The 27,037-nt window shown below is 47.9% G+C and overlaps 2 protein-coding genes across 3 annotated transcripts in view; one reads left to right on the top strand and one right to left on the bottom strand.

Moving 5' to 3' along the window:
• The window catches only part of itga10 (integrin, alpha 10), a 46,219-nt gene extending 44,081 nt beyond the window's left edge, over positions 1-2,138 (bottom strand). The window contains exon 1 of one of the 2 annotated variants that reach the window (XM_056602703.1): positions 1,317-2,138. In XM_056602703.1, coding sequence (XP_056458678.1) covers positions 1,317-1,368 — 52 coding nt within the window. In that variant the 5' untranslated portion in view covers positions 1,369-2,138. The remainder of the gene's footprint in view (positions 1-1,316) is intronic. The other variant, XM_056602704.1, reaches the window with a different exon arrangement.
• An 11,079-nt stretch (positions 2,139-13,217) lies between these two features.
• Positions 13,218-15,111, top strand: LOC130392176 (uncharacterized). Its single transcript, XM_056602627.1, has one exon. It carries the CDS (start codon positions 13,471-13,473, stop codon positions 14,851-14,853), a length of 1,383 nt encoding a protein of 460 aa, XP_056458602.1. The 5' UTR covers positions 13,218-13,470; the 3' UTR covers positions 14,854-15,111.
• Positions 15,112-27,037: the final 11,926 nt, after the last annotated feature.

The following is a 27,037-nucleotide window of genomic DNA, read 5'->3' as shown; positions in this document are numbered from 1 at the left end:
ATATGCATGAGTTCTCACACATACACACACACACACACACACACACACACACACACACACACACACACACACACACACACACACACACACACACACACACACACACACACACACACACACACACACACGTTCTCCATTTCAAAACAACAACATGTGAGGAGTGGACCAGAGGTCTGCTACCTTCCCCGGGGGGACAAGGGGGAAATTAAGGGAAATTAATTTCTCCTTCATTACCCAGCGTGTGTGTATAAGAAAGACTCCAGGCCTTGAGAGCGACCATAGTTTGGTTGAGGCCCGGATAGTCTTTGAATGCTGACACAAACTAATTGACGGTCCCCAGGGCCATACAATCTATAGATAACCAGTTGCAGGGCCAGCCACCCGTCACAGTCAGTCACGCCTTTCACCCCCTATTCCTCGCAAACTCCTGATCACATCCCATCGATCTCCAAGAGCTTCATGCCCCTAAAACCATAGCCTTGCCTCGCCTTATCAGAACAACACTGCGGGAGAACATGAGAAGGTATGGGTGAGAGGCGAGGGGTTCTTTGGTGTGGTAGCAGGACGTTATGTTTAAGGAATTCTTATGGTTGCCGTGACAAATGACATGATACTGAGCTGCAATCATCACTGTGAGGTCAAACGGGACTGGGGGGGGGGGGGGGGGGGGGCGGCAGCAATGACATGTGACAGATGTACTCAGAGGTCAAGCTGTGAACTCTTCCCTCTAGATAACTTATTTTGCTGTGGTCTGGGCCAGCGGGCATGTCCCGTCTGCTTTTCTACTCTTCTAGAAATATTCCAGGTGTATTAATATGTTGAATCACAATACAAACGAAGCATTCGTTGAGTAAAGAGGTCGATATGAACCATTATTTAGGGATGTTACTTTTGTACACGCTGTATCCAGCAAGGGTTAAGTTCCTGAGCACCCGGTTAGCGCTACGGAAGGGGCGCAGGGTCAACAGGTCAGTAAAGGATGGCTCCACGGAGACGTGGAGAACGGTTCTGCTTTCCATAAATAACCGAGGCCAGATTAGTCGGCTTTGTAGACCTACAAAATATGTGTTACCGGAACAGATACAAACATTCGCCTAGAAAGATAACATGCATACAAACGCGCGTGTTCACGCAAACACACACGCACGTGCGCGTACACACACACACTCTCTTTCTCTCTCTCACGCACACGCACACACACACACACACACACACACACACACACACACACACACACACACACACACACACACACACACACACACACACACACACACACACACTTGCAAGTTCACAAAATGATTGTAAATTCTTACCTTGAAATAAAAGGATGAACTTCAGAAAATATAAAAGGTTCCTGCCCTCCATTGGAATGACGATAAAGGTCCTTGGACTATATGGACAGTGTGTGGGGCCTTAAGACTGTGTGGGCTACATTGGCGTGACAACAAGCGCCCACGTTTCTCTAGCTCGTCCCCAATGGATTCGTTAAACCTGTTCAAACGGGGCTCCAATAGTGTTTCTCCAGCATACACAAACCGTCCATTATATACAACAGAAAACGTTCAGTCCGGTCGAAAACATCCTTCTTCGAACTTTTTTTAAACAATCTTAAGGCTTGTCAGGCTAAATAAAGTGCGCGCCTCAGAGTGCATAACGGACACCTCGGTGAGGGTCGTGGTGTCTCTTTCATCGATCCCAACTGTCCAGCCGGGCAACAGCTATTTAGGACTGCTTTAAAACCATCCCTGATGGGAAAAACTGTTCGGACAAGATACAATTTCCAAGAAGATGTGGTTCTATTCCTCGGCTTAATTGATGTTCAATCAATTGCATTTAAATGAAACGTCCATATAATAATACAATTCAACATATAACTTGACTGGGCAATAAGCTGTTCACCGCCTCTGAGTTCCGTTTCTTCCGAGTCCTGTTTTATTTTCAAACATTTTCAAGCCCAACGCGCGTCGAAGGTAGGATGTCCTCCGCTTCCAAATGAAAGAGCGCATTTATCCCCGTGCGTAAAGCTCCCCTCCCTCGCTCTTGCTCCATCCAACCCCCTCCAGAGCGCCTTCTTTTAATTTCTCAGAAAAAACTTTCCCTTCGGTCCTTCCTAACTTTGTCACTTTATCACAATCCTTCACCCGCTATTTCTTATTGGTTTGATTTGACCCCTTCTAGTCACAGGGGCATAACAATCATTTAACCATTCAACCATTAAACCATACCTGGTGAACCTAAGGAATCATTTGTCAGGATTACGAGTTTTGAAAACGAAGTTTGCTTGAGTTTTAACGAAAACACGAACAACTAGCTGACTTTCTTAATCACTCGACCATTCCAAACCTTTAGTAGTTTAGTCATGGATGTAGTGGATTTACATGTAGTCTATACGTAACTTTGGCGCGCCCTCTTCTGGTCATTATGCACAAAACAAGGCTTTAGATTGCTGAAGAGGTTGCAGCCTGCAGAATACTAGCATACTAAATAGTAGGTGATTAGTAGCTATTATACACGTGATTATAGTTACACCAAGTTACACCTTATACATCCACGATTTACAGTGAAAACAGTATCGGTCGTGGGGAATATAAATGGAGGAGGTGGATTTGTTTTCAGCCAAAACCTTATCAATAGCCTTTATGTAACAGTAAGGGGCCACTCACACTAGGGCCACGGCCGGCCCCGTGCCCGAGCTAATTTGCATACTAAAGTCTAGAACGTTTGGCTAGTGTGACCACGCCATCCGTATTCCAGCACGGAACAGCCCCTTGGCCACGGCACACTTGGGACAGGTGTGCCGTGGCCAAAGTACAGATGCTAATGAGATGACACGCGCACACTCGCGGATACGGAACGTGAGCTGGATGACGTAGTCCTTGCGCGACCCTTCTTTCTTTAAAGGTCCATGCCCTTCTTCCCCACAACAATCATTTTAAACAATGACGGCAAGCGGTTCACGAGTGGGTTTACGTTGGTGCGATAGTGAAGTCGAGTGTTTACTTGAAATTTGGGCCGACGACAGCATTCACGTTGTTGTTCTCCATTGTTGTTATGGCGGCGAGGACGCTTGGTGATGACGTATTTATCGTATTACGAAGTGATGACGTATGTATGAAGGAGCAATCGTGGCCAGCGGAGGGAGTGGGGAGGGGGGGAATCGTGCTGAATCTTCCTGCAGCACGGAACAGGCAAAGGGCCCTAGTGTGAGTGGCCCCTGATGCATGGGGTTGGAGACACTGTTTGGGTTGATTGTCGTGTGAAGAATACAACAAATGTATTTGAGGCGTCCTCTATGTGAAGGCGAGTGTTACCTGAGGCATATGTTTCATATCGGATGTGGTTTCCAGGCCTTATTTGAGTGTTTCCTGCCAGGGCCAGTGTGTGGACGGCTAATCTGATAAGTGGAGAGCCTCAGCTGAAGATCTGTTGGAAGGAGTAATGCGGCTTTGAAAGGTTCAGAGGTTCAGAGCAACAAATGTTACAAATAAGGGTTTATTGCTGTATTAAAGATGACATTGTTTGACATTGTCTTCTTCTTGTTATTTTGTGAGGCTTCCGAGAATTTGCCCGGAGGGCGGGGTCAGAGGGTTAGGCCAGTCAAACCTGGGGGAACAAGGAGTTTGAAACCTTAGACAAAAGCACATAGTACGAGTTAAGCTGGGTGGGTGGGTGAGTGGGTGAGTTGTAACTAGTTCAATTCCCTGCTCCTCCTAGCAATAGTGTCGATGTGTCCTTGAGCAAGACGTCTCGTTCTAACTGCTGATGACGAGATGGCTGTCGCCTTCAATGGTTGATGTGTGTATGAACCGTTATAAGTCACTTTAGATCAAAGAGTCTGCTAAATATAACGGCATGATTTTTGCATCTTAGCGACATGAATGCAGAGGCTGGGGAGGTGGAAGTGATTTGATGCCATGGATGGAGCAGTACGGGGCCTCCATCTATAACCATGGCAGACTACATAGCCTCAGCCAGCCCCGATGGTGACGCAGCCTCAGCACCGACTCACTCAGAGCATGAGGACCAGCTCAGCCCGGCCTTAGAAATGGAATGTAAATAGTCGTTGCTTATATTCCTTAATCTTCCGCCTCAAATCTATAAAGTGCTAACTTATCAATATGTAGATTCTTATGTAGGGTGTTTAGCTTTTTGTTAGACCTTTTTCTCCCTTACCACTTACAAAACCGTTACTGTAAATGAGTATGCCGGAAACTGTTATCAATCAGGCTGCATATTTACCTGCATTCATATATATTTATTCTTCATTCAGAAGGAATTCAAACTGTGGTAACTAATAAGTAGTAGTATTTGTGTGTTTGTAAACAACAATAGCCTTCATACACAATTAGAAAAACAATCAACTAGACATACAACATAACTAACTAGAAAAGCTAAACAAACAAATTTAAACGACTTCCAACTACATAAAACACCACAGGTGAGGCTAACATGCAACACATTAAAGCTAGAGTAGGCAGTTTGGAGGAACGCGCCTGAGGAAGCTTGCTTTCGAAAATATCCTCCCTTCAGGCCTCCCTCTAAAGCCCCAATCTCAAAAAACACATGAAATCAAACATCAAAGTATTTGATTTATTGATTGCAGTCAGGGTATAAAGATAATTTCAATATCCAAAAATATGCTTGTTCTCTCCTTTCTCTTTAAAAAGAGCACATAGGCCCACCTGCTTATCAAAGTCGCTATTTAGAAAGATTATTTGTTGTTTTTGTAAGGTAAAAACAATTATAAAAAATGTATAATATTAATAATTACAGGAATTCTGTGAGTAGCTGTGATTACATATTATATTTTATTTGCAAATGATAATATTGACTAAATACGATTATGTTCAAGAAAATGTGAGAATAAAGTATATTAATGTCTGCAAACAAGATCGAAATTAAAAATGTTTTCAAGTTGCGCACAAATCTCCAGCCTTGTGAGACCGCCCTGGATGTTCACATTCGGTTTCTCTGCATGGCCAAACACAACATCAATTTATGTATGTCCTCCAGCACACAAATTAAATCCACCTCTTTGTTTAAAAGTAAGCCAATGGCCTAAGCATTGATAGTAAAAAATATACAAAAATACATCACATCCAATACACCATATCAGTCACATCAGTCACATAAACAAATCACATCAGTGTTTTGTTCAAAGACTGCAGGGAGCAGGTGTTGTATCCTCACCCACATACAATGACAGGAATCTGCATCTGCTCAGATGTTAAACTGCTCCATGTTGTAACCCTTTGATTTAACCTGCAGAGTTAGGGCGAATCTCATTCCTTTGCTACATAGAAAATCTCAACCCTAACCCTCGCTGTTGCGCGTTCACGCGCCGTGGAGCCATGTCCCAATACCAGTTTTGAGGTAGCTTAAGGGGTAAGGGGGAGGGCTAACATCCCCTCAAAATTGAGATTTTCGATGGGCACCCTCAAAGCGCTTCAGTTGTGACTTGCTCCCACAATACCTTGCGAGAAAACGGAAAATCAAGAAATATCCTAGACGAGATGGAGGGCGAAAAGATGCGACAGGATTGGAAAAACCCAAATGTAAGTGTTTTCTCTTTAATTAACTAGTAATTATTTTATTAATTATACTCTGCAGCCCGGCCGCGGGCTCTCGAAGCCCGGCCGCGGGCTTCGAAGCCCGGCCGTGGACTCTCGGAAGATCGTGAAAGTCCGAGGCCGACTTTCGCAGAAGATCGCGAGGCCGACTTTCGCGGGCCGCCCGACCCCGGTTCTCGGCCGGCAGCCCGGCCGTCGACCGGGCTCTGCAGCCCGGCCGTCGACCGGGGGCTGCAGACCGGGCTGCATATCATGTCGTATGATATCCAGATCTTCCATGTTCTAGTGACTCCAGGTTAAAAATAAGATTTATACTAATATATTATATTAGTAATATTCTATAAGTAATATTATATATACTAATATATTATATTAGTAATATTCTATAAGTATTATTATATATACTAATATATTATATTAGTAATATGACATGGTTAATCAATGTATTTTTTGGCAGTACTATATTGTGTACATAGCTATTATATATTGTACATAATTCCTTCTTATTCGTTTTCTTTCAGGACTTCGTTGAGTCCACTGCCACCAGCCCCCCCCCCCCCCCCACCTCTCCCTCATGCTCCTCCACCCCAGGCACCTCTTCCACCACCCCAGACACCCCTTCCAAGAGGAGAGTGCCAGGGAGCAGGCGAGGCATGAGGAGAGCGAGGCAAAGTTGGCGGAATGGTTGAGAAGATGTGATTCTCCACCATTCTCTCAAAAGCTGAGAGAGAGAGTGTGTGTGTGTGTGTGTGTGTGTGTGTGTGTGTGTATTTTTAGGTGTGCGTGTGTGTGTATTTTTAGATGCGTGTGTGTGTATTTTTAGATGTGTGGTTCAGTGTTTCTTATTTAAATAAAGTGTTTCTTCTAAAGTGTTCTTGTTCATAACCGATTATTATCTAAGGGTGCACTCACACTAGGCCATCTGGCCGTGGCCGTGGCCTAACCATGCTCAAATCTGCCAGTGTGAGTGTGGCCAGTCTGGCCAGGCCGGGCCAATTTGGCCACTTGGGAGAGGTGTGCTGCTGCGGCACAGGCCGCTACGGTACAGATGCTAATGAGCCGACACGCGCACACGCACGGCTACGCAACCTGAGCTGGATGACGTATAGTCAATGCGACGACCACGGACATAAGAAAGGCGACGAGCCTTCTTTCCCATTAAACGGTAAACATCGCGTCAAGCAGTTCAACTGTTGGTGTGTTCTCTGTGTTGTTGTCCATTGTTGTTAAAACTCTGACTGGCGGCAGACTTTATTATGGTCCATGCAGCGGACGCTTGGTGATGACGTGTTACGACGTGATGACGTATGTACAAGAGCCTTCCGTGGCCAGGCCACAGCTGCGACGGCCAATGGCCACGGCCAGATGGCCTAGTGTGAGTGCAGGCCAGAGAACAATGGGGCCATTTGAGCACGGTTAGGTGTGAAAACGGCCAACGGCCACGGCCAGATGGCCTAGTGTGAGTGCACCCTAATACCACCTTTAACATGTAGCTAAGTGACATTCAAAATAAAGGTATATTACGAGGGACAAATAGTATTAATTATTTTATTTTTTTTATGCTTTATTTAAACATGCCAATTACAAAATATAAATACCATTTCAGGTTAAACATCTTTACAATGGGTCTTGCTCGTTGCCCGAGACAATGGCAGCCAGTCTGTCTCTTGTAACATTACCAGGGGTCTGGTTATCTGCTAGGGGGCACGGGGAGGCCATGATGACGTCACAGGGTAGGGTTGTCCCATTTGGTAGGGGATCGGTTAGGGGTAGCAATGAGGGGTAGCAATGAGGGGTAGCAATGAGGGTTAGGGTTGAGACAGTGAGCAAAGAAACGGGATTGGGCCGTAGCCTTTATCCAACGTTATTGTTACAGACGTGTCTGACTACCGATCTCCTGAGGGATGTAGAAACTTCCTTCTGAGCAGGAGCACACTCTGTGAGCTGGTGTGGAAAGAAAGCACGGAAAACACAAAGTGACGCTTCAGTACTTGTGAATATCGTCGTTTTCTTATAAACCTCCTGTCTCCGCCCCCATCAGAAGAAACCGCCGAAACAGGTTCTGGTGGTTCAGAGCTGTAGCGAACAGGGGGGCTCCCCGAGACCCCCACACTGGGGTGGGGCACTGTCTTGCAACCGCCAGATGGCAGAGATGTGATTGTGAATACACCGTGAAACTTCATGCTGCCTTCTCCATCCTTAGCTCTTATAAGAGGTTTTGGTGTTCAGGTCAGGGAATATTCCCTGGTTTTGTGTTCACACTGCAGGTTGCGTCAGGGAAGACTTGAGATTCTGACCACTTGGTGAGTCTGAGGAGAGAACAGAAGGCTAGGGCATAGTATGTTCCATCTAGTCGACACATCCGACCTATGAACCCTCATCCACTACCAGCGTGGAGCATCCACCGGGCTGACGGTACGAGCCAGAACACACCACACACTGGGGACTTTGAGATGAGGATGGAGAAGAAACACTAGGAGGGAAAGAGGTAGATAATTAAAACACTAAAACTAAGCACACCAATACCTAGCTGGCGAAATAATGTAGGCTACTTAGGACTGGTGTTTAATAATTTAAGCAGACCAGCAAGTTCAATGCTTGAAATACATATATTTGGTAATTGACATACTTAGTATGTAGTGTGATTGATCATGTTTCCAGATTTGCAATGAAAATGTTTCCCTGTTGATTGTCCTCTGGGGAAAATTAATTGCAATGAAGAGTATTAAAATATATTTCTGAAGAACATAATTCATTTCAAGTACATTTTTCAGAAATATATTTTATGTAAAGTTTATTTGAAGTAAACTTTTGGAAAAGTATCCTTCTTCTGAGATCTATTTAAGTTCAATGTATAAATAAATTGAAATAAATACACCAACGCTAATGTATTTAAAGTCTTGTTTCAGTATACATCTTAAAAGTATCCTTAAATGTTACAATTTATTTCAGATAGTGTATTTCTGCCAGTATGTCATTAAGCTCAACTGTAATATACTGAACATAAGTAGAGTACTGCTGTAATATTTGAAGTATGATTTCAGTATACTTCTTGAAAGTATACTTCACTGATCTTTTTTAAAGTTTATTTTGAATATATTTCCGATAAAGTGTATTTCAGATAGGATGTCTTGAAGCTCAATTTTTGTCTATTGAAAATAAGTATACTACTGCTGTACTATTTGAAGTATGCTTCCAGTATACTTCTTAGAAGTACACTGAACTGGTGTTTTTCAAAAGTTTATTTAGAATATATTTCAGATAGTGTATTTCGGTCAGGATGTCATCAAGCTCAACTTTAGTCCATTGAATATAAGTATACTACTGCTGTAATGCTTGAAGTATTCTTTCAGCATGTCATCTTAAAATGACACTTAACTGATCTTTTTCCAAAGTTGATTTAGAATATATTTCAGATAATGGTTATATTTCGGTCAGGATGTCATCAAGCATAACTGTAATATACTAATGATAAGTATGCTACTGCTGTAATACTGTCACAAGATTTGGAGGGAGGTTTGTTTTGCCTTACTCTGCTCTGCTGACCAACACCAATACCAGGTTTCCAACTACCCCCCAGTGCAGAGGGTTTGGTTCTCCTCCAAGGATTTAACCCTCAAGACCATGTCCAGGAAACTCACCCCCCGTTATGTGGGCCCTTTTCTGATTGGACCCTACGTCAAACTAAAGTCACCTTCACATATGAAGGTTCATCCCACATTCCATGTTTCTCTGTTAAAGCCTGTTACCACCAGCCCTCTGTCCCCCCCGGGTTCAGCCCCTCCACCACCCCGCATCATCGATGACCACCCGGCCTAAACTGTCCGGGGGCTGCTGGACGTGCACCGGTTCTTCAGCCACTCATCGCCAGATCGTTGTTTCAACTACAGTGGTAGATACCAGTCTCGGCACTAGCGAATGTTTGGATAACAATGGCGCATTTCCACTGCAGGGTACGGAACGGATCGGATCGCAAAGGTGCGGGTCGGATCGCGTTCTCTTTCAAGCAATCGTGAGGTATCTCACATATGGGTACGCCTCCCCGCGTATCCCTCAGAAGCACTTTATCACTACGCCAGCCGCGATTGGCTGGCCACGTCTGACGCACCCCGGGTCAGCCCCCTATATAAGTATCTGACCGTGCGTACAGCGTCATTCAATTACCTCTTCTCGCTCAGAAGTAATTGTTGACGATACTGCTAAGTGCAGAGGTTCTATGCTACTTTCCACAGAGTGAGCTTACCACTCGCTCGCCGGGCGCTAGTGCCTACTAAGCGGTCGTCGACGGATAGGTTTGTCACCAAACATCTATCTTTAACCAGCCTGTTTCCAAACAGTGGTTACTCGCTTCTACAGTGACTAGCTTGTATCCAAACATTAGTCACCGGGAACGTCTAGCTGCAAGGCTAACTCCGTCTAGCTGGAAAGCTAAACCGAATCAGCTGCAAAGCTGCAATAAATAAAAATACAACTGGCCAGTCTCCAAACTGCAGTTAAGCCATGGCTTCTCCCCCTCCTGAAACGGTGGATGGGAAGCCTGGACGGGTGTGCATTTGTGGGAACCATATCTCGGAGAGAGATACCCACCTCACCTGCAATGAGTGCCTCGGGCTGAGACATGCCCGAGAAGCACTGGCTCCCATGGGTACCTGCGACCACTGCGCACGGCTCCCTATGAAAAGTCTCCGACGTCGGCTAGCTCGCCATGTTAGCCTGACAGACGATGACCCGTTGCTGTCGGGGGCCCCCCTTCCTAGCGACCATATCCAAGTAGCCACAGCGGGCGCGAGCACCGACTGGGGTGAAAGGATGGAGCAAGAAGACCTAAGGGTGATGACCGAGTCCGAATGCCTGGGGGGCTGCGAGGCCCACGATGAGCTGGACTCGGACGAACCGATTCTATTTGAAGAGGACGGCGCCGACCCGTTCCATCCGGTCGAAGAGGCTGGATTGCGAGGAACCCTGCTTGACCTGCACCCAGAGGGTGCGAGAGGCGATGACAGCGGTTCCCCGACTATCGGCACGAGCCTACATGACGTGTGCAGGCGCGCTGCCGCCAAGCTGGAAATTCCATGGCCCAACGCTCTGCCCGAAAAGGCCGGTTCCCGGTACGAAGGCAAACGTTTACCTCGGGTGAAAAGCGCGGAGAGGCAACTTCTCCCCTTGTTCCCCGAGTGTGTGGAAGAGGCTACCCGCACCTGGTCGCAGCCTTTCTCATCGAAGAGCCCGATCCAGGGGGGAGCCGCGCTGGAATGCGTGGACATGGAGGAAAGAGGTCTGTTCAAGTTACCACTTGTGGAACCGCTGGTCGCTCAACATCTCCAACCGGGTCAGAAGGCCCTGTCCACATCGTCCGCACCGAGCTTCCCGTCTAAGACGGACGGTTTCCAGTCTTCTATGACCGACAAGGCATACAAGTCGGTTGCTCTTGGTGTGCGGGCCCTCAATGCGTCGTCCATGCTGATGGCGTATCAGGCGGAGCTACAGGACGAGATGTCAGGGTCGGGTGTCATGGACCGCAAACTCTGGGACGAGATGTGTGTCGTGACCGACCTATGCCTCCGTCTTCACCGGTGCACCGTGCAGGCTTCTGGAAGGGCTATGGGCACCATGGTGGCGCAGGAGAGAGCACGTTGGCTCAATTTATCCAGCCTCTCTCACCGCGAGAAAGTACAGCTCCTCGATGTCGCGGTGGATCCAAAGGGCTTGTTCGGCCCCGCTATGACCACCATGCAACGCCGCTGTGAGGAAAATAAACGGGAGGGGGAGGCTCTGCAGTCCTGCATGCCCAGGAAGACGCAGCCTCCTCCCGCTCCGACTTCTCGGCCATCCTTTGCACAGGTGGCGGCGAGGCCACCGCCGACCTACAGGATTGCGAGACGCCCTGGTTCGCACCCCAGACCTCCAGCTCAACCCAAGACTGAGGCTGGGGCTGCGTGGGCCAACAAACCAGCTGCACCAGTGGATCAGCATGGAGGCAAGCCAGCGCCACTTCGCCCACGCCCGGGCAAGAGGCCTAAGCAGTCCGCCTAGCTCGCTGCCGGGAGAGGGAAAACGTGTCTGCCAGACGCACGCCCCTCTCCCACAGCAAAGGGGTATGTCCGAAGGGTCTGCCGTTGCGACTCAGGACAGTTTACAGTTCCAGAACCCCTCCACTGTCGAAAACACACACATGTTTTCAGCAATAAAATTGTACCCCCTAGTGCACCCAGGCCGAGGGCCGAGGGCACTGCTTTTGGAAAAAAGACAAAAAATAAGCCATATGAGCTCTTTGTCGGAGCAGGCTATAAACAGGGGGACGCAACGCTCCCTGCCACAAGCGGGCGGCGTTGCTCCACCTGTGGCGCCGGCACCAGCAGTGGGCTCACTCGCACAGCGAATGCAGCACTGGCGGCCAATTGTGAAATCAGAATGGATTCTGAAAACCATAGAAAAAGGGTACAGAATCCAGTTTATGCATTCCCCTCCGAGTTTCTCGAGAATAATACACTCGCAGGCAGTGGGGGAAGCGGCTCACTTTCTTGCAGCAGAGATAAAGTCTCTACTGGAGAAACGCGCCATTCAAGTAGTTCCACCAGCTCAAGCAATGAGCGGGTTCTACTCAAGATATTTCATAATAAAGAAAAAGGGAGGGGGCATGAGACCTATATTGGATCTGAGGGCGTTGAATACGCATCTCAGACGATACAGATTTCGGATGTTGACACATTCAGCACTGCTGAGGTTCGTACGTCCAGGCGATTGGTTCACCACCCTGGACCTGGCCGACGCATATTACCATATCCGAATCTACCCCCCGCACAGAAAGTTTCTCAGATTTGCCTTTCAAGGGGTGATTTACGAGTTTTCGGTTCTTCCTTTCGGACTGTCACTAAGCCCGCGAGTCTTTGTGAAATGCACAGAGGCCGCGTTAGGTCCACTCAGTACGAAAGGGATTCGTCTGGCAACCTTTATAGACGACTTCCTCCTGGCTGCGAGTTCAGCACAGGAGGCAATTGCTCATACGGAACACACGATGGCACACTTGTCATCGCTGGGGTTCAGGTTCAACTTGAAGAAAAGTGTACTGACCCCTTCCCAGTCAATAACTTTCATCGGGCTGTCTCTGGACTCAGTCACAATGAGTGCTCAACTAACTCCGGACAGAGTGAAGGCGATACATGCATGTCTCGCTTTGTTTCGCAGGGGAAATTATGTCACACTGAGGGATTGCCACAGATTATTGGGTCTGATGGCGTCAGCTCTGATGGCGGTTCCCCTTGGCAGGCTGTATATGAGGGGTTTTCAACGCTGGGTGTCGAGTCTCTGTCTGGACCCACGAGTTCATGCACACCGACGCATATGTGTTCCAGTAGACTGCACGCTGGCGCTTCGTCAGTGGAAACATCCGTATTTCCTTACACAAGGCGTGCAACTTGGCACGATGTGTGCGAGGAAGGTGGTTACCACCGACACGTCTCTATGGGGGTGGGGTGCCACCCACGAAGGGCGATCGGTGAACGGCCGATGGAGATCGGAACTGCGCTCTGTTCACATCAATGTTCTCGAACTTATAAGTGTTCCTGGCGCTGAGACATTTTCTGCCGTATGTAACAGGCGCTCATGTTCTGGTGAGGACAGACAATACGACGGTAGTGGCCTACATCAACAAGCAGGGAGGCTTGCGCTCCCCTCAACTACACAGACTGGCACACAAACTGATCCTCTGGAGCAGCGCCAATCTACTCTCACTCAGGGCAACGCATGTGCCTGGAGTGATGAACCACGGCGCGGATTTACTCTCACGAGGGCACCCTCGTTATGGAGAGTGGAGACTTCACCGGGAGGTGATGGAACTGATTCGGAACCGCTACGGGTGCCCGTCAGTAGACCTGTTTGCCTCCAGGGAGAACACACAATGTCCCCTGTTCTTCTCTCTGAACGATCCAGAGGCTCCGCTCGGGGTGGACGCATTGGCGCATGCGTGGCCGCGCACACTCCTTTACGCATTTCCCCCGTTGGCTCTGATAACCCCGACATTAGACAGAGTAAGGACCGAGGGTCTAATTGCTATTCTGGTAGCGCCGAATTGGCCTCAGAAACAGTGGTTGGCGGAGATAACGCAAATGCTTTATTCACAACCGCTGCAACTCCCGCTGCGCAGGGATCTGTTGTCCCAGGCTCGGGGGGAAATTTTTCATCCCCACCCAGAACGTCTGGCTCTCTGGGCTTGGCCCGTGAAAGGATGAATCTTACGTCATGTGGCCTGCCACAGAATGTTATAATGACCATCCAAAGCGCGAGGGCGCCTTCGACGCGTACTGTGTATGAGGCTAAATGGCGTGTCTTTGAAGATTGGTGTACTTCTACTCATGAAGTCCCCTTCCAGTGTTCTGTTGATACTGTGTTGATATTTCTACAGTCTCTCTTTGACAAGGGGAGGGCGTTTTCTACGCTGAAGGTGTATCTCGCTGCCATATCAGCATGTCACGTGGGTATTAACGGCAAGACGGTGGGACAGCATCCCTTGGTCTGTCGTTTCCTACGGGGAGCACGTCGTTTGCGCCCTGTGTCAAAGCCTCTATCACCTGGGTGGGATTTACCACTGGTGTTGGGGGCTTTATCGGGGCCTCCTTTTGAACCATTGTCGGAAGTGGACGCGAAAACGCTTTCCCTTAAGACGGCGTTGCTCATGGCGTTAGTTTCAACAAAGCGAGTTGGTGATCTACACGCTTTGTCGGTGCATTCGTCGTGTATGCAGTTTGGCTCTGGAGACTCTAAGGTGTCGCTGCGGCCGAATCCGGCGTATGTTCCTAAAGTCATGGACACGTCTTACTCGTGCCTTTCCATGGAGTTTAGTGCTTTCTACCCTCCACCGTTCACCTCTGAGGAGCAACGGCGGATGCACACGTTGTGTCCTGTACGCGCTCTGAGAGCTTATGTGTCAAGGACTCTATCGTTTAGGAAGGCGGATCAATTGTTCGTTTCATGGTCTGGCCCTCACAAGGGTAAACCTATCACAAAACAGCGTTTATCACGCTGGGTTGTTGAGGCTATAGCTTTGGCTTATTCAGCAAAAGGGCTGGAGGCGCCTGTTGGTTTGCATGCGCATTCAACAAGGGGCGTTGCCACGTCGTGGGCCTTGTTTAAAGGGGTTTCGTTGCAGGAGGTGTGCGAATCCGCTTCTTGGGCTTCACCCACTACGTTCATGAGGTTTTACCGACTTGACGTTACTGCGCCTCGCTTGGCTCACGCTGTTTTGAGTGTGACCTCAGGGGGAGCGCAGGGCGCTCTGTCATGATTGGAATGGTCACGTATCGTTGAGGTTGGCTTGTCCGGCAATACGGGAGTAAACATATCCCATATGTGAGATACCTCACGATTGCTTGAAAGAGAACTTAAGGTTACGACCGTAACCCCGGTTCTCTGATAGCATGAGTGAGGTATCTCACCGGATTGCCCTTCTTGCGGTGAGCGAGAAGAGGTTGCTACCTTGAATGACGCTGTACGCACGGTCAGATACTTATATAGGGGGCTGACCCGGGGTGCGTCAGACGTGGCCAGCCAATCACGGCTGGCGTAGTGATAAAGTGCTTCTGAGGGATACGCGGGGAGGCGTACCCATATGTGAGATACCTCACTCATGCTATCAGAGAACCGGGGTTACGGTCGTAACCTTAAGTTTCCACCGCCAAAAGTGGGCGTGACCCGGACTTTGCCGTACCCGTTCCGACCCCATTTTGGGGACTCCTCCGTTGCGGTACCCAAAACGAGACCAGACGCCTGAAAGGGTACCCTGGAATTCTAGCTACACCCCCCCTCCGTTGATTGGTCGACAGAATCGTCACTTCCGGTCGACGCGGGGATAAAGACGAACAAACAGTAGCCTCGAGGTATTATTATATATAATTAACATGTCGCGTAAAAAGCTTGCTTGGCCAAACAAGGAGGTGGAGACGTTCGTCTGCATTCTTGGGGAGGAAGACGTTGTTTACTATGTTTACGTAGCTGCCGCGGCGATCGACATCCGGCCTACCACCAAGGGTACTGTCGGCAGTGGAAACGCGACCTCGGAACTGAGCTGGGCTTTACCGCCCCCTCCCTACCGCACCTTTGCGATCCGATCCGTTCCGCACCCTGCAGTGGAAACGCGGCACAAGATACCTTTTGCGTTTTTTCCATGTTTGATCCCCGAGGGTTCAGTCTGAACACAGTGACCCATCTAACACACTCCTGCGTTGTCGGAGACCAGGGAACCTTCAACGCAAACACAGTGAGAGAAGAAGCAAAGCTGGCAGAGCTAGCACACTGTGCCGAGGAAAGGGGAGTGGAAATCCTGGGAGTCCAGGAGCACAGGAGAGTACATGAACAGGACCAGATTGTGCAGGCCCGCCGCTCTCTATACGCAGAGTACGCAGAGTGCGTAGGGCACCAAGTACCTGAGGGCGCACCAAAAATTAAGGTTTGTAAAACAAATAAAAATAATAATCTCTGGCCCAGAGATTGTGTACTGCAGAGTGTGGAGTTACTCGTTCATCACCTCATCAGCATGGCAAAACGAGGCCCAGGCTGCACCAGGAGGGGTGGGGCAACTGCTAAGTCCTCGAGCACGAAAGGCTCTCCGTAGGGTGCACCAGCACACAGACAGGATCAGCCATCGCAGACTTCGATGGCAACCCAGTTACAACCATCATTGTAGTGTACTCACCTACCAATGTAGCGCCAGTCGAGAAAGTGGAAGAGTTCTATGGGGACCTTAGAACAGCACTCCGGCTCACAACTTCCTAGCAATTCTGGGGGACCTCAACGTGAGGCTCGGACCAGGGGATGCACCCGGGCTGTAGTGGAGGGTAAACGCACGTAAACGCCGTTTACGCACCTCTGGAATTTAGGAAATAGCGTTTACGCACCTCTAAATAGCGTTTACGCACCTCAATGTTCCCTGTGCCTTGTATTCTGCCGTTGGAATAATCGGAAATAAATTCAGCATCATTTTAAAACACCTAAGACAAGGTTTCATATTGTTGAACAAATAAACGCTGTAATCTGAATCATTTTCATCTGCGCTGTAGGCCTATGCTATTATGGTCTGTGACCCTCCAATCAGTGCCTTGCGGCTGCGGCAGCGACACCAATCAGGATCCAGGAAAATATGTAAACAGGAAGTATGTAAACACATGGCCCTGCGCGTTGTGGATTATCATGCCTGCCTACCTGTCATTAATTAGCCATGGATATCAGGCGATTTTTGAAGAGACCTTCGAGTGCTCCCACTCCAACAGATGCCCGAAAAAGGCCTCAAGTACAAAGTAAGACTGAAGATGATCAATTCACATGAGTTGTTTTTGTGATTTATAAATCAATTTTACTTGACGAACTATTAAGTGACTACGAGCATTCAGATTGGCCAATGCGTAGTCATGCTATCCGTGTACTGCCCACGTCAAAATGAGTGAAAGTCAGTCAGAGTTTTACTATCTATATTAAACTCCGGTTTCGGCGTATCAACTTCACTATAGCTTGGTCGCTATGTTAAAGCCTCAATTTGGAGATGCGAGGTTGGCGGTTGCAGCCGTGGACTCCGCGGCTGAACCGTGGATCGGGTGGATGACGTGACAAAAAAATATATTTTAATTAAATTTGGGCGGTTGGCGGTTAAACCAATAAAAATATAAATATTTATAAATATTTGTATTTTATATATTATAAATATTTTTATTTTATTATTTATTTTCTTTAAAGTTATTTTCCCAGCAAACTGGCCTGTTCCCTAGAGGAGCAGTATGGGGAATCCAAGTAGAAACAACTTGCCCAAAGGTTCAGACTTGATGACAGAAAAATTCTTGAAGGCTATAGGGATTTTAAGGATAACTCAAGCATCATTCCAGAAAACCTTGCACCACTCCTGAATATTGACCATCTCATTCCAGTCAGCACTGCTGAGTGTGAGAGGGGGTTCAGCTTAATGAACATCATAGTGTGCCCCCTGAGATGCAGTCTGCACTTGGTCACAGTGTCGTCCTTGATGTTTATTCAACTGAATGGCCCACCACAAAGTTCAATCCAACACGTATGTGAAGTCCTGGCTGGTGAAGCACAGGGGAGCCATGAACTCCAGAACACGCCCCTGCAAGGCAGGACCTGACGTGGAGGACAAGGAGGCCCTCTGGGTACTACTGTGAAAAGCATGCATACTAATACACACACATACACACATGCCATAGATAGATAGTTCTTAATCTACACATACTTTTCTTTACTGTTGAAATTTGAATAACTTGAATAAACTACAAACATATTCATTGACTGTCATTGATTGATTTAATATGACTTTAATTGATAACATAATGGAATATAGCCAGGCTAGCCTTACAGAGTCGCAACACTTTGCGTTGCGTTGTGTCGAGGTCGGTCTGATCAAAAAATTCATAGTTTACCCACCTCTAATTTGACCACTACAGGCCATCACGTATCATGAAAGCACTAACCGCAACGGTGAACAACTTGCTGCCCTTCTAACGGAACACGAGCTACTGGCTGTGAACATCTTGTTCCAGAAGAGAATGGGCAAGAGATGGACCGTCCAGGACCGGGCTTCTGGTATGCTACGTCAGCTGGACTACATGCTGCTAAGGCGCAAGTGGAGGACTTCGATCCTGACCGCAGAGCCGTACAGCACGTTCAACTTTTGGGGTTTATGGGGTCGCCTGCCCCATAAACAAAAACAAAATCCAACCAAGCACCGACGCAGGATAGTTAGCATCAGACATGACAAGCTTATTGTCCATCCCCCTTCCGACCAGCCAGGAGCTGGAGCAAGAGACTAGGGGCCTCTACAAATTCTCTTTTTTGCATAGGAAATTTCTGAGTGCTTGGAGGAAAGGTGGTTCAAATTCTAAAAATGCTTAGGAAAGGAGCCTCGATGCTTCCTTTAACGCTCCTTTAGCATAGGTTACTCCTGAGCAACTTTTGCGAAAGGAAAGGATCCTTTACGGCGGCAATATTTAAAGCAACATGCCACCGACATAGTTTACCAACTCTACATGAAGAAGTGTGAGAGACGCGGTAAAGCAGAAGAATAGAAGAGAAGAAAATACAATTGATAATAATGGATACCAATTCCAGAAATATATTATTTGAATCGAAATGAAATCATTTATCGCTGGTTATTAAGCACACAATACACACCGTAAGAAAACAAAATTCCGACTTCACATTTAAGAAAGACTACTGGGGGGCAGTTAATTTCAACATCAACATAAGTTGAGCCTCTTCTTTTTCCCACATGTGAATTGGGATTCAACTGGCCTAAAGTATTTTCATTGGCCAAGTCCGACCTAAGTGATTCCCAATGTTGGCAACAACCTGATTGAAATCAACACGACAAGTACGACCAACTTCTGAAAACTGTAGTTCCACCGTAGAGACGCTAGAAGTCAGCAATACTCTGCGTCGTGCAATGATGTCGGTTAGGAAAAGTGGAGGCTAATTCATTTTTCCTATGTTCGAAAGGAAGCACCTTTTCATCTCTCCTTGACCCGATGACGTTTTCCACAAAGGTTAAGTAAAGGAGGCATAAAGGTTAGGAGATTTGACTATTCGTAGAGGCCCGAGTTCTCTGGTCTCCCTAACTTGAGTTATTAGACTGAACTGAACTACATTTTTATGGATAGTAGGCCCGTTGATGATAAGCAGCTTCTTCCTGTTTCAAAGGGTCTTGTTATGGCCCATTTGAATGTTTGCAGCATCAGAAATAAGGTACATGAACTTAAAGGTTGGGTATGGAATTCTCTTTTTTGGCCATTTTGGCAAAATTACTTGAAATAGTACTGACATGTAAATTAAACAAGTCAATCATCTGTGTAACGGGCAGGGCTCGAAAAACTCCTGATTTCCAGACCCACCGAGTGGCATTGGACAGTAAGTACGTCAATCAAACGGTCGTACTGCAATCCCCCTCCCCCGCTCCCCGCGCGTTACTCCTTCGTGCACGTACTCAAAGCTCGTGACCCAGAGCAAGCTTCTGTTAGTTGTTATCCTGCGGTAGCTACTGGAGCTAGCTAACTAGTAGCTAATGGCTCGATCTCGCGCATCTGTGTTCGCTCGTGCATGATTGCGCGTCCATGTACTTGGAATGGGTGGAGTCAGAGTCAGTGTTGAAGGAGAGGGGGTAGGACCGTTTGAGTTGTGTGTTTTCAAAATCTGCTGGCGTTTCGCAAATCCCATACCCAACCTTTTAACTATCTGACTATAGAAAACACCATTCATATCTTGGCCATATCGGAGACCTAAACATGGGGGTGGCATTGCATTATACATCAGAAATAACTTTCAGGCAACACTGTGCTCTGAGTTCATGTCAGATAGTTTAGAAACTCTATGGGTCAAAGTGCATCTTCCACACCTAAAGCCGGTGCTGATCGGCTGCTGCTATAGACCTCCCGGGACAGATGTGCAATACCTGAATAATTTGTGTGTTAATTGACAGAGTTGCAGATGTGATTGGTGATATTTTTTTACTTGGGGATATGAACATAGACTGGTTTACGAATCAATGTCCAATGAAAAAAAAGCTGGTAGACTATTATAAAGCAATGCTTACAATATGTCTCAGATGATCTCTCAACCAACCAGAGTCTTTACTAACAATGCTGGCCATATTTCTGCCACTTGCATAGACCATATTTACACAAATATTCCTCAATGCTCCACTGAACCGGTTTCTCGTTCGGTGGGTTTTAGTGACCATAATATCATAGCAATTGCCAAGAAAACTAAAATTCCTAAATATAAGGTGGGGATATGTTTGGTATGATAACGAGTTGGAACGTTCGTTTTGGAGCACAATAACCGACTATAGACGCATTCTTCAGTTGGCTGTTTTTAGCCGATTCTATTAAAACGCTATAAACTTGGAACGATAAGGGCATGTGTTATGGTAAAAACTAAATCGCTATTTTAAACCACTTAAAAGGCTAGAAGCCCGACACTTCAATGGTATAGTTAGTATCATAAGGTCTTAACATATAAAACGAGGCATTGACGGTGACGCCGTGTTCTTTTTAAGACTCGATAAGTAGATTGGTGATCACAGAGCTTGCGTGTTGCTGATGGATGTCACAATCTCTGTGTTCGACAATCTACCTATCGAGTCTTAAAAACAAGATGGCGTCGACGGCTGATCTACTGATGGTATTGTGTGTATAAAATGTCCTTTTTAATAAACAATCTGTACACTTATGCCGCTTTTCCACTGCATGGTACCAGCTCGACACGACTCGACTCAGCTCGCATTTTTTGCGTTTCCACCGCGAAAACATGGTATCTGGTACCTGAAGTGGCTGCTTTATCTAGTACCGCCTCGCTCTAGGTTCCAAGCGAGCTGAGCCGATGCTAAAAGGTGACTTCGGCAGACGGCCGGCCACTGATTGGCCAGAGAGTGTGACGAAGTCACGAGAGCGACATGGCAACCATGCTGGTAACAGCCATAGCAGCGCCGCAGCCAACATATTCCACTTCTTCAACATGCCAGCTAATAATACGAACACGAATACCATCGCATCGATGTTCTCCATTGTTGTTATGTGGGTTCTGTCCATGTGTGGGTTACGTAGGTGTTGTTTGCGTCACGTACAAAAATACGTCACGGCCCTTTCGCGCAGCCGACCCCGCCCACGACCCGGAGGTACTATTTGCGGTGGAAAAGGACCCGCGCTGCTACCGTGTCGAGTCGTGTCGAGTCGTGTCGTGTCGAGTCGAGCTACATGTGCGGTGGAAAAGCGGCATTACAAAGTTATCAATGCCTCGTTTTATATGTTAAGACCCTTATTATACTACCAAATAATTGTCGGGATACTTCTAGCCTTTTAAGTGGTTTAAAAAATAGTTTTTACCATAACCAATGCCACCATCGTTCCAAGTTTATAGCGTTTTGGTAGAATCGGCTAATTATCAGCCAATTATCTTACTACTAGAATAGCAGGCCTGTAGCAAAAGTTACTCAAGTAAGTCATGTGCGCATGTCCCAAGCACCCTGCAGCTCACACACAGACAGCACCAGCTCACACACACACAGCACCGTGCTTGCGGTGCATACATGCACCGCACATACACACCACACACACGCACATGCGCACGAACATGCACACACACACGCACACGCACGCGTACACACCGCAAGTCAAGACAAAGGCAGCGACACACACGCGTGAGCACACACACACACGCACGCGCACAAACAGCACGTCAAGACAAAGGCAGCGACACACTCGCCGAGGTAAGACGTTATGTTTTTAAACATAACGGCTCCGCCATCGACACACACGCAGGTAATAACACACACATACGGCGCACGCGCACATACCGCAGAGACACTTGCCCAGGTAAGACGTTATGTTTTTAAACATAACGGCTCTGCCATCGACACACCCAGGTAAGAACACACACACGCGCGCACACACGGCAGCGACACTCTCCCTTACTGTGCGTTCACACCAAACGCGACGGGGCGACAGGATCCCATACAAAGTTTTGTTTTGTTGTGCAACACTTTCCGTGCAAAGGCGAGCGCGTTCACGAGGATTTGTGGCGCGACAAATTCAGTCGAGTTGAAATATTTCAACTTTGACGCGATTTTCGCGTGATGACAGCCAATCAGCGTCCCACAGCGTGGCCACTGATCGTCTCATGTGTAACGTAACAGCCAATCAGCGTTCAACCATCAAACTCAGTGCAGTGCAGTCCGGGGTGAACTGCAGAATGGAGGAGAAAGTGAATGTTGCCGTTTGCGACTACCGGAGCTCTATATATAATATAATAGTATATAATATAATATTTGTATATATAATATCACGGCCAAAATCTCTGTGCGCATCCGGATGGCCGTAGAGCAGGGAGCTCTCATAGAGATTGGGCTTCTCTGGGTTTGTTTACCGGCGTTGCTATGTTTCCGGTCTTGTGTGTTCCAATGGTTTATTAGGTAGGCCTATCTAATACATCTCTGTCTATTCAATACTTCATTCACTGCCTCTTCCGTGGTCATTACAATATTATGAATATACTGCGTCGGGTCCTCCGACGTCTCTCCCTCTTCCACAAAAGGTAAAGACATGCAATGGTGGATATCTTGTTGTGGCGCTACAAATTCGACAAAACTTGCACAGCGACAGATTATGATGTGTGCCGCGACAAAACTTCGGCGACAACGCGAACAAGCAACATATTTCGCGTTTGGTGTGAACGCACAGTTAAACATAACGACTCCGCCATCGACACACGTGCAGGTAAGAACACACACGCACGCGCACACAACGCAGAGACACTCGCCCAGGTAAGGCGTTGTGTTTTTAAACATAACGGCTCTGCCATCGACACACGCGCAGGTATGAACACACACACGCGATCACACACCGCAGCGACACTCGTCCTTAAACGTAATGGCTCCGCCATCGACACACTCGCAGGTTAGAACACACACGCACGCGGACACACCGCAGCGAAACTCACCCAGGTAAGACGTTATGTTTTTTAACATAACGGCTCTGCCATCAACCCACGCGCCCAGGTAAGAACACACACACACACACCGCAGCAACGCACTCGCCCAGGTAAGACGTTATGTTTTTAAACATAGCTCTGCCGTCGACAAACTCCCAGGTAAGAGGTTCTGTCTAAATACTGTATAAATTGCGATTAAAGAACGGAAGAGACAATTTCTCACCTCGACAAGCAACGGCAGGTCATTCATTTTGTCATATAAAAACGTTAAATTCAAACATCGCGCCGACCGGAATATCAACACACAAGTCTTGTGATCTTAAAGAGACAGTGTCCCTATAACACAACGGAAACTTTTCAATAACACAGTATGGTGAATTATGTCTATAGAGTCCACCACAAGACTACACTTTGTTGCTCAAATATAATATTACTCTCCTCCTTCAGCCTCCCGAAATGTCTTTACACTTTGTTGCTCAAACTTAATATTACCCTCCCTCCTCCTTAAGCCTCCCCAAATGTCCTGCGACATTGATATCCCCCTTCCCCCCTGCGGAATGTTTTAGTTGTTTTATTTTTCTTATGTTTTGTGTGTATGCGTGACTGTAGGCTACTGCTGCCTGTCTTGGCCAAGACACTGGAAGAGATGTTTAATCTCAATGATGATTATTATTTTCACATTGAAACCATAGTGAAGAAGATGGGGTGTGGTATCTACATGGTGAGGAAATGTCTTTCTTATGGCCCAACACATATTGTGGGACAGGTGGTTAAAACTTAAATCTTATGCCACCTGGATTATTGTGCACCAGTATTGTTGAAGCCATTACACTGATTTGTGTTTTACCTATGTCAGATTTATCATATTCCTGTGAGTAACTTATAATGAAATACTATTGATCATGTTGACGTGAAATTATTACGATGATGATGATGATGCAATGATGATGTCAGGGGGTGGTAACTCTTTATGCAGACGTCACCTGAGCAGGTTCTTTTTGCTAGGGAGCGGAAGGGCAAACGATTTTCAACCGCATTACGAAATTAAGCGAGTTTTCTGTTTAAGTTGAGTTTAATTTATTTTGCTGTTATGGTTACACAATTAAGATCGCATTGTGACATTACGAAAGAATGAATGCGCATTGATTTACGGACCGCTCATACAAATATGGTCTTCTGCATATAAAGGTCAACTGAAGAAATTACAAACTTCCCAGAACAGGGCTGCCAGGTTAGTATTACATTGTCCAATACGAAAAATCATTCAACACTGTCTTCTCGTCTCAACCCGTTTTCTTATGTGACCAAATTGTTAGATGTAGTCAGGTTCATTCTCATTTTACTAGGTCAGCCGATGATGGCCAGATGATATTACCAATTCCAAAATCAAATGCTTTAAAGAGAAGTTATTTATCATGGCATCAATCATTAGAATAATTGCCAACTGAATATACATAAAATTAATAGCAAAGTCTCTTTCAAGTAACATTTTAGAATGTGTCGCGCTCCACTGAGGAGACTGGCAGATTAGAACCCAAAAGCACGACTCAGAGACAAGCAAACACAATGATATTCCGATCTTTACTTCGCCAAGCAAATCAACGAGGACGGGGCGGAGAACGTAGTCGGGGGCAGGCAGGATCGGGAAACCGGGGCAGAAGACAGGCGAACGAGGATCCAGAGGGACGAGACGGGGAACGTAGTCGGGGACTGGCAGGGTCGGGAAGCCGGGACAGGAGACAGGCAAGCGAGGATCCAGAAGGACGAGACAGGGAACGTAGTCGGGGACAGGCAGGGACGGGAAGCCGGGACAGGAGACAGGCGAACGAGGGTCCAGTAGGACGCGGCGGGGAACGTAGTCGAGGACAGGCACGATCGGGAAATCGGGAACAGGAGACAGGCGAATAGCTGGAGAGACTTGCATGAACCTAACAGCGAAGACAATCTGGCAACAGGTGAACAGTGTTCAGCCAACTTAAAGGCTCACCTAACCACCAGACGCAGCCCAGCTGCGAGGGTGAAAGGGGCGTGACGGACAGACCGTGACAGGACCCCCCCCTCAAGGGACGGCTCCTGACGTCCCACCAGGTTGATCAGGATGGGCCCGGTGGAAGTCCCTGATAAGGGACGGGTCTAAGATGTTGCGGGCGGCCACCCAGGAGCGCTCCTCGATGCCATAGCCCTTACAGTCCACAAGATACTGAAAACCTCTTCCACGGCGTCGGGACCTGATGAGTCTACGGACGGTGTAGGCTGGCGCCCCATCGATGAGCCGGGGGGGGTGGAGGGGGTCTGGAGGAGGGCTGAAGCGGGCTTTCACAAACATGTTTCAGCTTGGAGACATGAAATGTGGGGTGAATCTTCATGGATCGTGGTAGGCGTAGACGGACGGCCACAGGATTGATTATTCTGGAGACGGGAAACGGGCCCACAAACCTTGGTTCCAACTTCCTGGACTCCATACGGAGCAGGAGATCACGAGTGGACAGCCAGACACATTGTCCTGGGGTATAACGGGGGGCCGGAGTGCGACGTCGGTTGGCGGACCGTCGGTAGCGGTCGGAGGTGCGGAGAAGAACCGAGCGAGCCTGCCTCCAGGTGTGTCTGCGTCTCCCACAAACGCCTGGACTGAGGGAACCCTGGCCTCACGTTCTTGCTCGGGAAAGAGGGGTGGCTGGAACCCCTGGGAGCACTGGAATGGAGAGAGGCCAGTGGCCGAACTGGGAGGGGTGTTGTGGGCATACTCCACCCACAGGAGATGTTTGGACCAGGAGGATGGGTTGCGAGAGGCGAGACAGCGCAGAGCAGTCTCCATCTCCTGGTTCATGTGTTCAGCTTGACCATTGGTTTGTGGGTGGAATCCAGATGACAGACTGACCTTGGCTCCTAGGAGGGTACAAAACTCAGACCATAAACGAGAGGTAAATTGTGGCCCTCGGTCCGAGACCACGTCACAAGGTAGTCCATGTGGGCGGAACACATGTTTTAACATAATTTCTGCAGTGTCTCTGGCGGTGGGTAATTTGGGTAAAGGGATTAAATGCGCCGTCTTAGAGAAACGGTCCACAACAGTGAGGATGACAGTGTTACCATGAGAGGCAGGTAGTCCAGCGACAAAGTCCGAAGCGATATGTGACCAGGGGCGATGCGGAATTGGTAGGGGTTGGAGGACACCGGGCGGGGCTTGATGCGAGGCCTTGCACTGGGAACACGTTGGACAGGCAGCGACGAACTCCTGGGTATCCTCTTGCATAGACGGCCACCAAAAACCGCTGACGCAGCACAGGTGGAAGGGAGAATATTCTCCGGCTGGAAGGACAACGCGTCGGGTTGGTACTGCCGGGATAGGGCGTCTGGCTTAAGGTTCTTGGAACCTGGGCAGTCTGAAAGAGAAAAGTCAAATCGGTTAAAGAAAAGAGCCCACCTGGCTTGACTGGAAGTCAGACGCTTGGCTGAACGGATGTATTCCAGGTTCTTGTGATCTGTCCAGACCACAAACGGTAGCTCTGCCCCTTCCAACCAGTGTCTCCATTCCTCAAGGGGGCCAGTTTCACCGCCAGTAATTCCCGATTCCCAATGTCATAATTCCTCTCCGCCGGAGACAGTTTGCGGGAGAAGAAAGCGCATGGGTGGACCTTCTGGTCCTTGACCGATCGTTGCGAGAGGACAGCTCCCACCCCCGTGTCAGAGGCATCCACCTCCACGATGAATTGATGGCCTGGGTCTGGGAAGACGAGAATGGGAGCAGAAGTGAAGCGTTCCTTTAACTCACCGAACGCCCTCTTGGCCACCTGGAAGGGGACGCTCAGGGAGGACATGGAACTCACACTTCTCGGCCTTGACGAACAGCTGGTTCTCCAGGAGTCTCTGCAGCACCCGACGCACGTGCTGCACATGATCCTGTTTGGTCTTAGAGAAAATTTGAATATCATCCAGATAGACGAACACACAGATGTTGAGCATATCCCGAAGCACATCGTTTAACAGAC

The sequence above is a fragment of the Gadus chalcogrammus genome, chromosome 11, assembly GCF_026213295.1.
Source record: "Gadus chalcogrammus isolate NIFS_2021 chromosome 11, NIFS_Gcha_1.0, whole genome shotgun sequence".
Classification (NCBI taxonomy): Eukaryota; Metazoa; Chordata; class Actinopteri; order Gadiformes; family Gadidae; genus Gadus; species Gadus chalcogrammus.
Note: the sequence above shows the minus strand (reverse complement) of the source record. Positions and strands in the feature narration are given on the sequence as shown.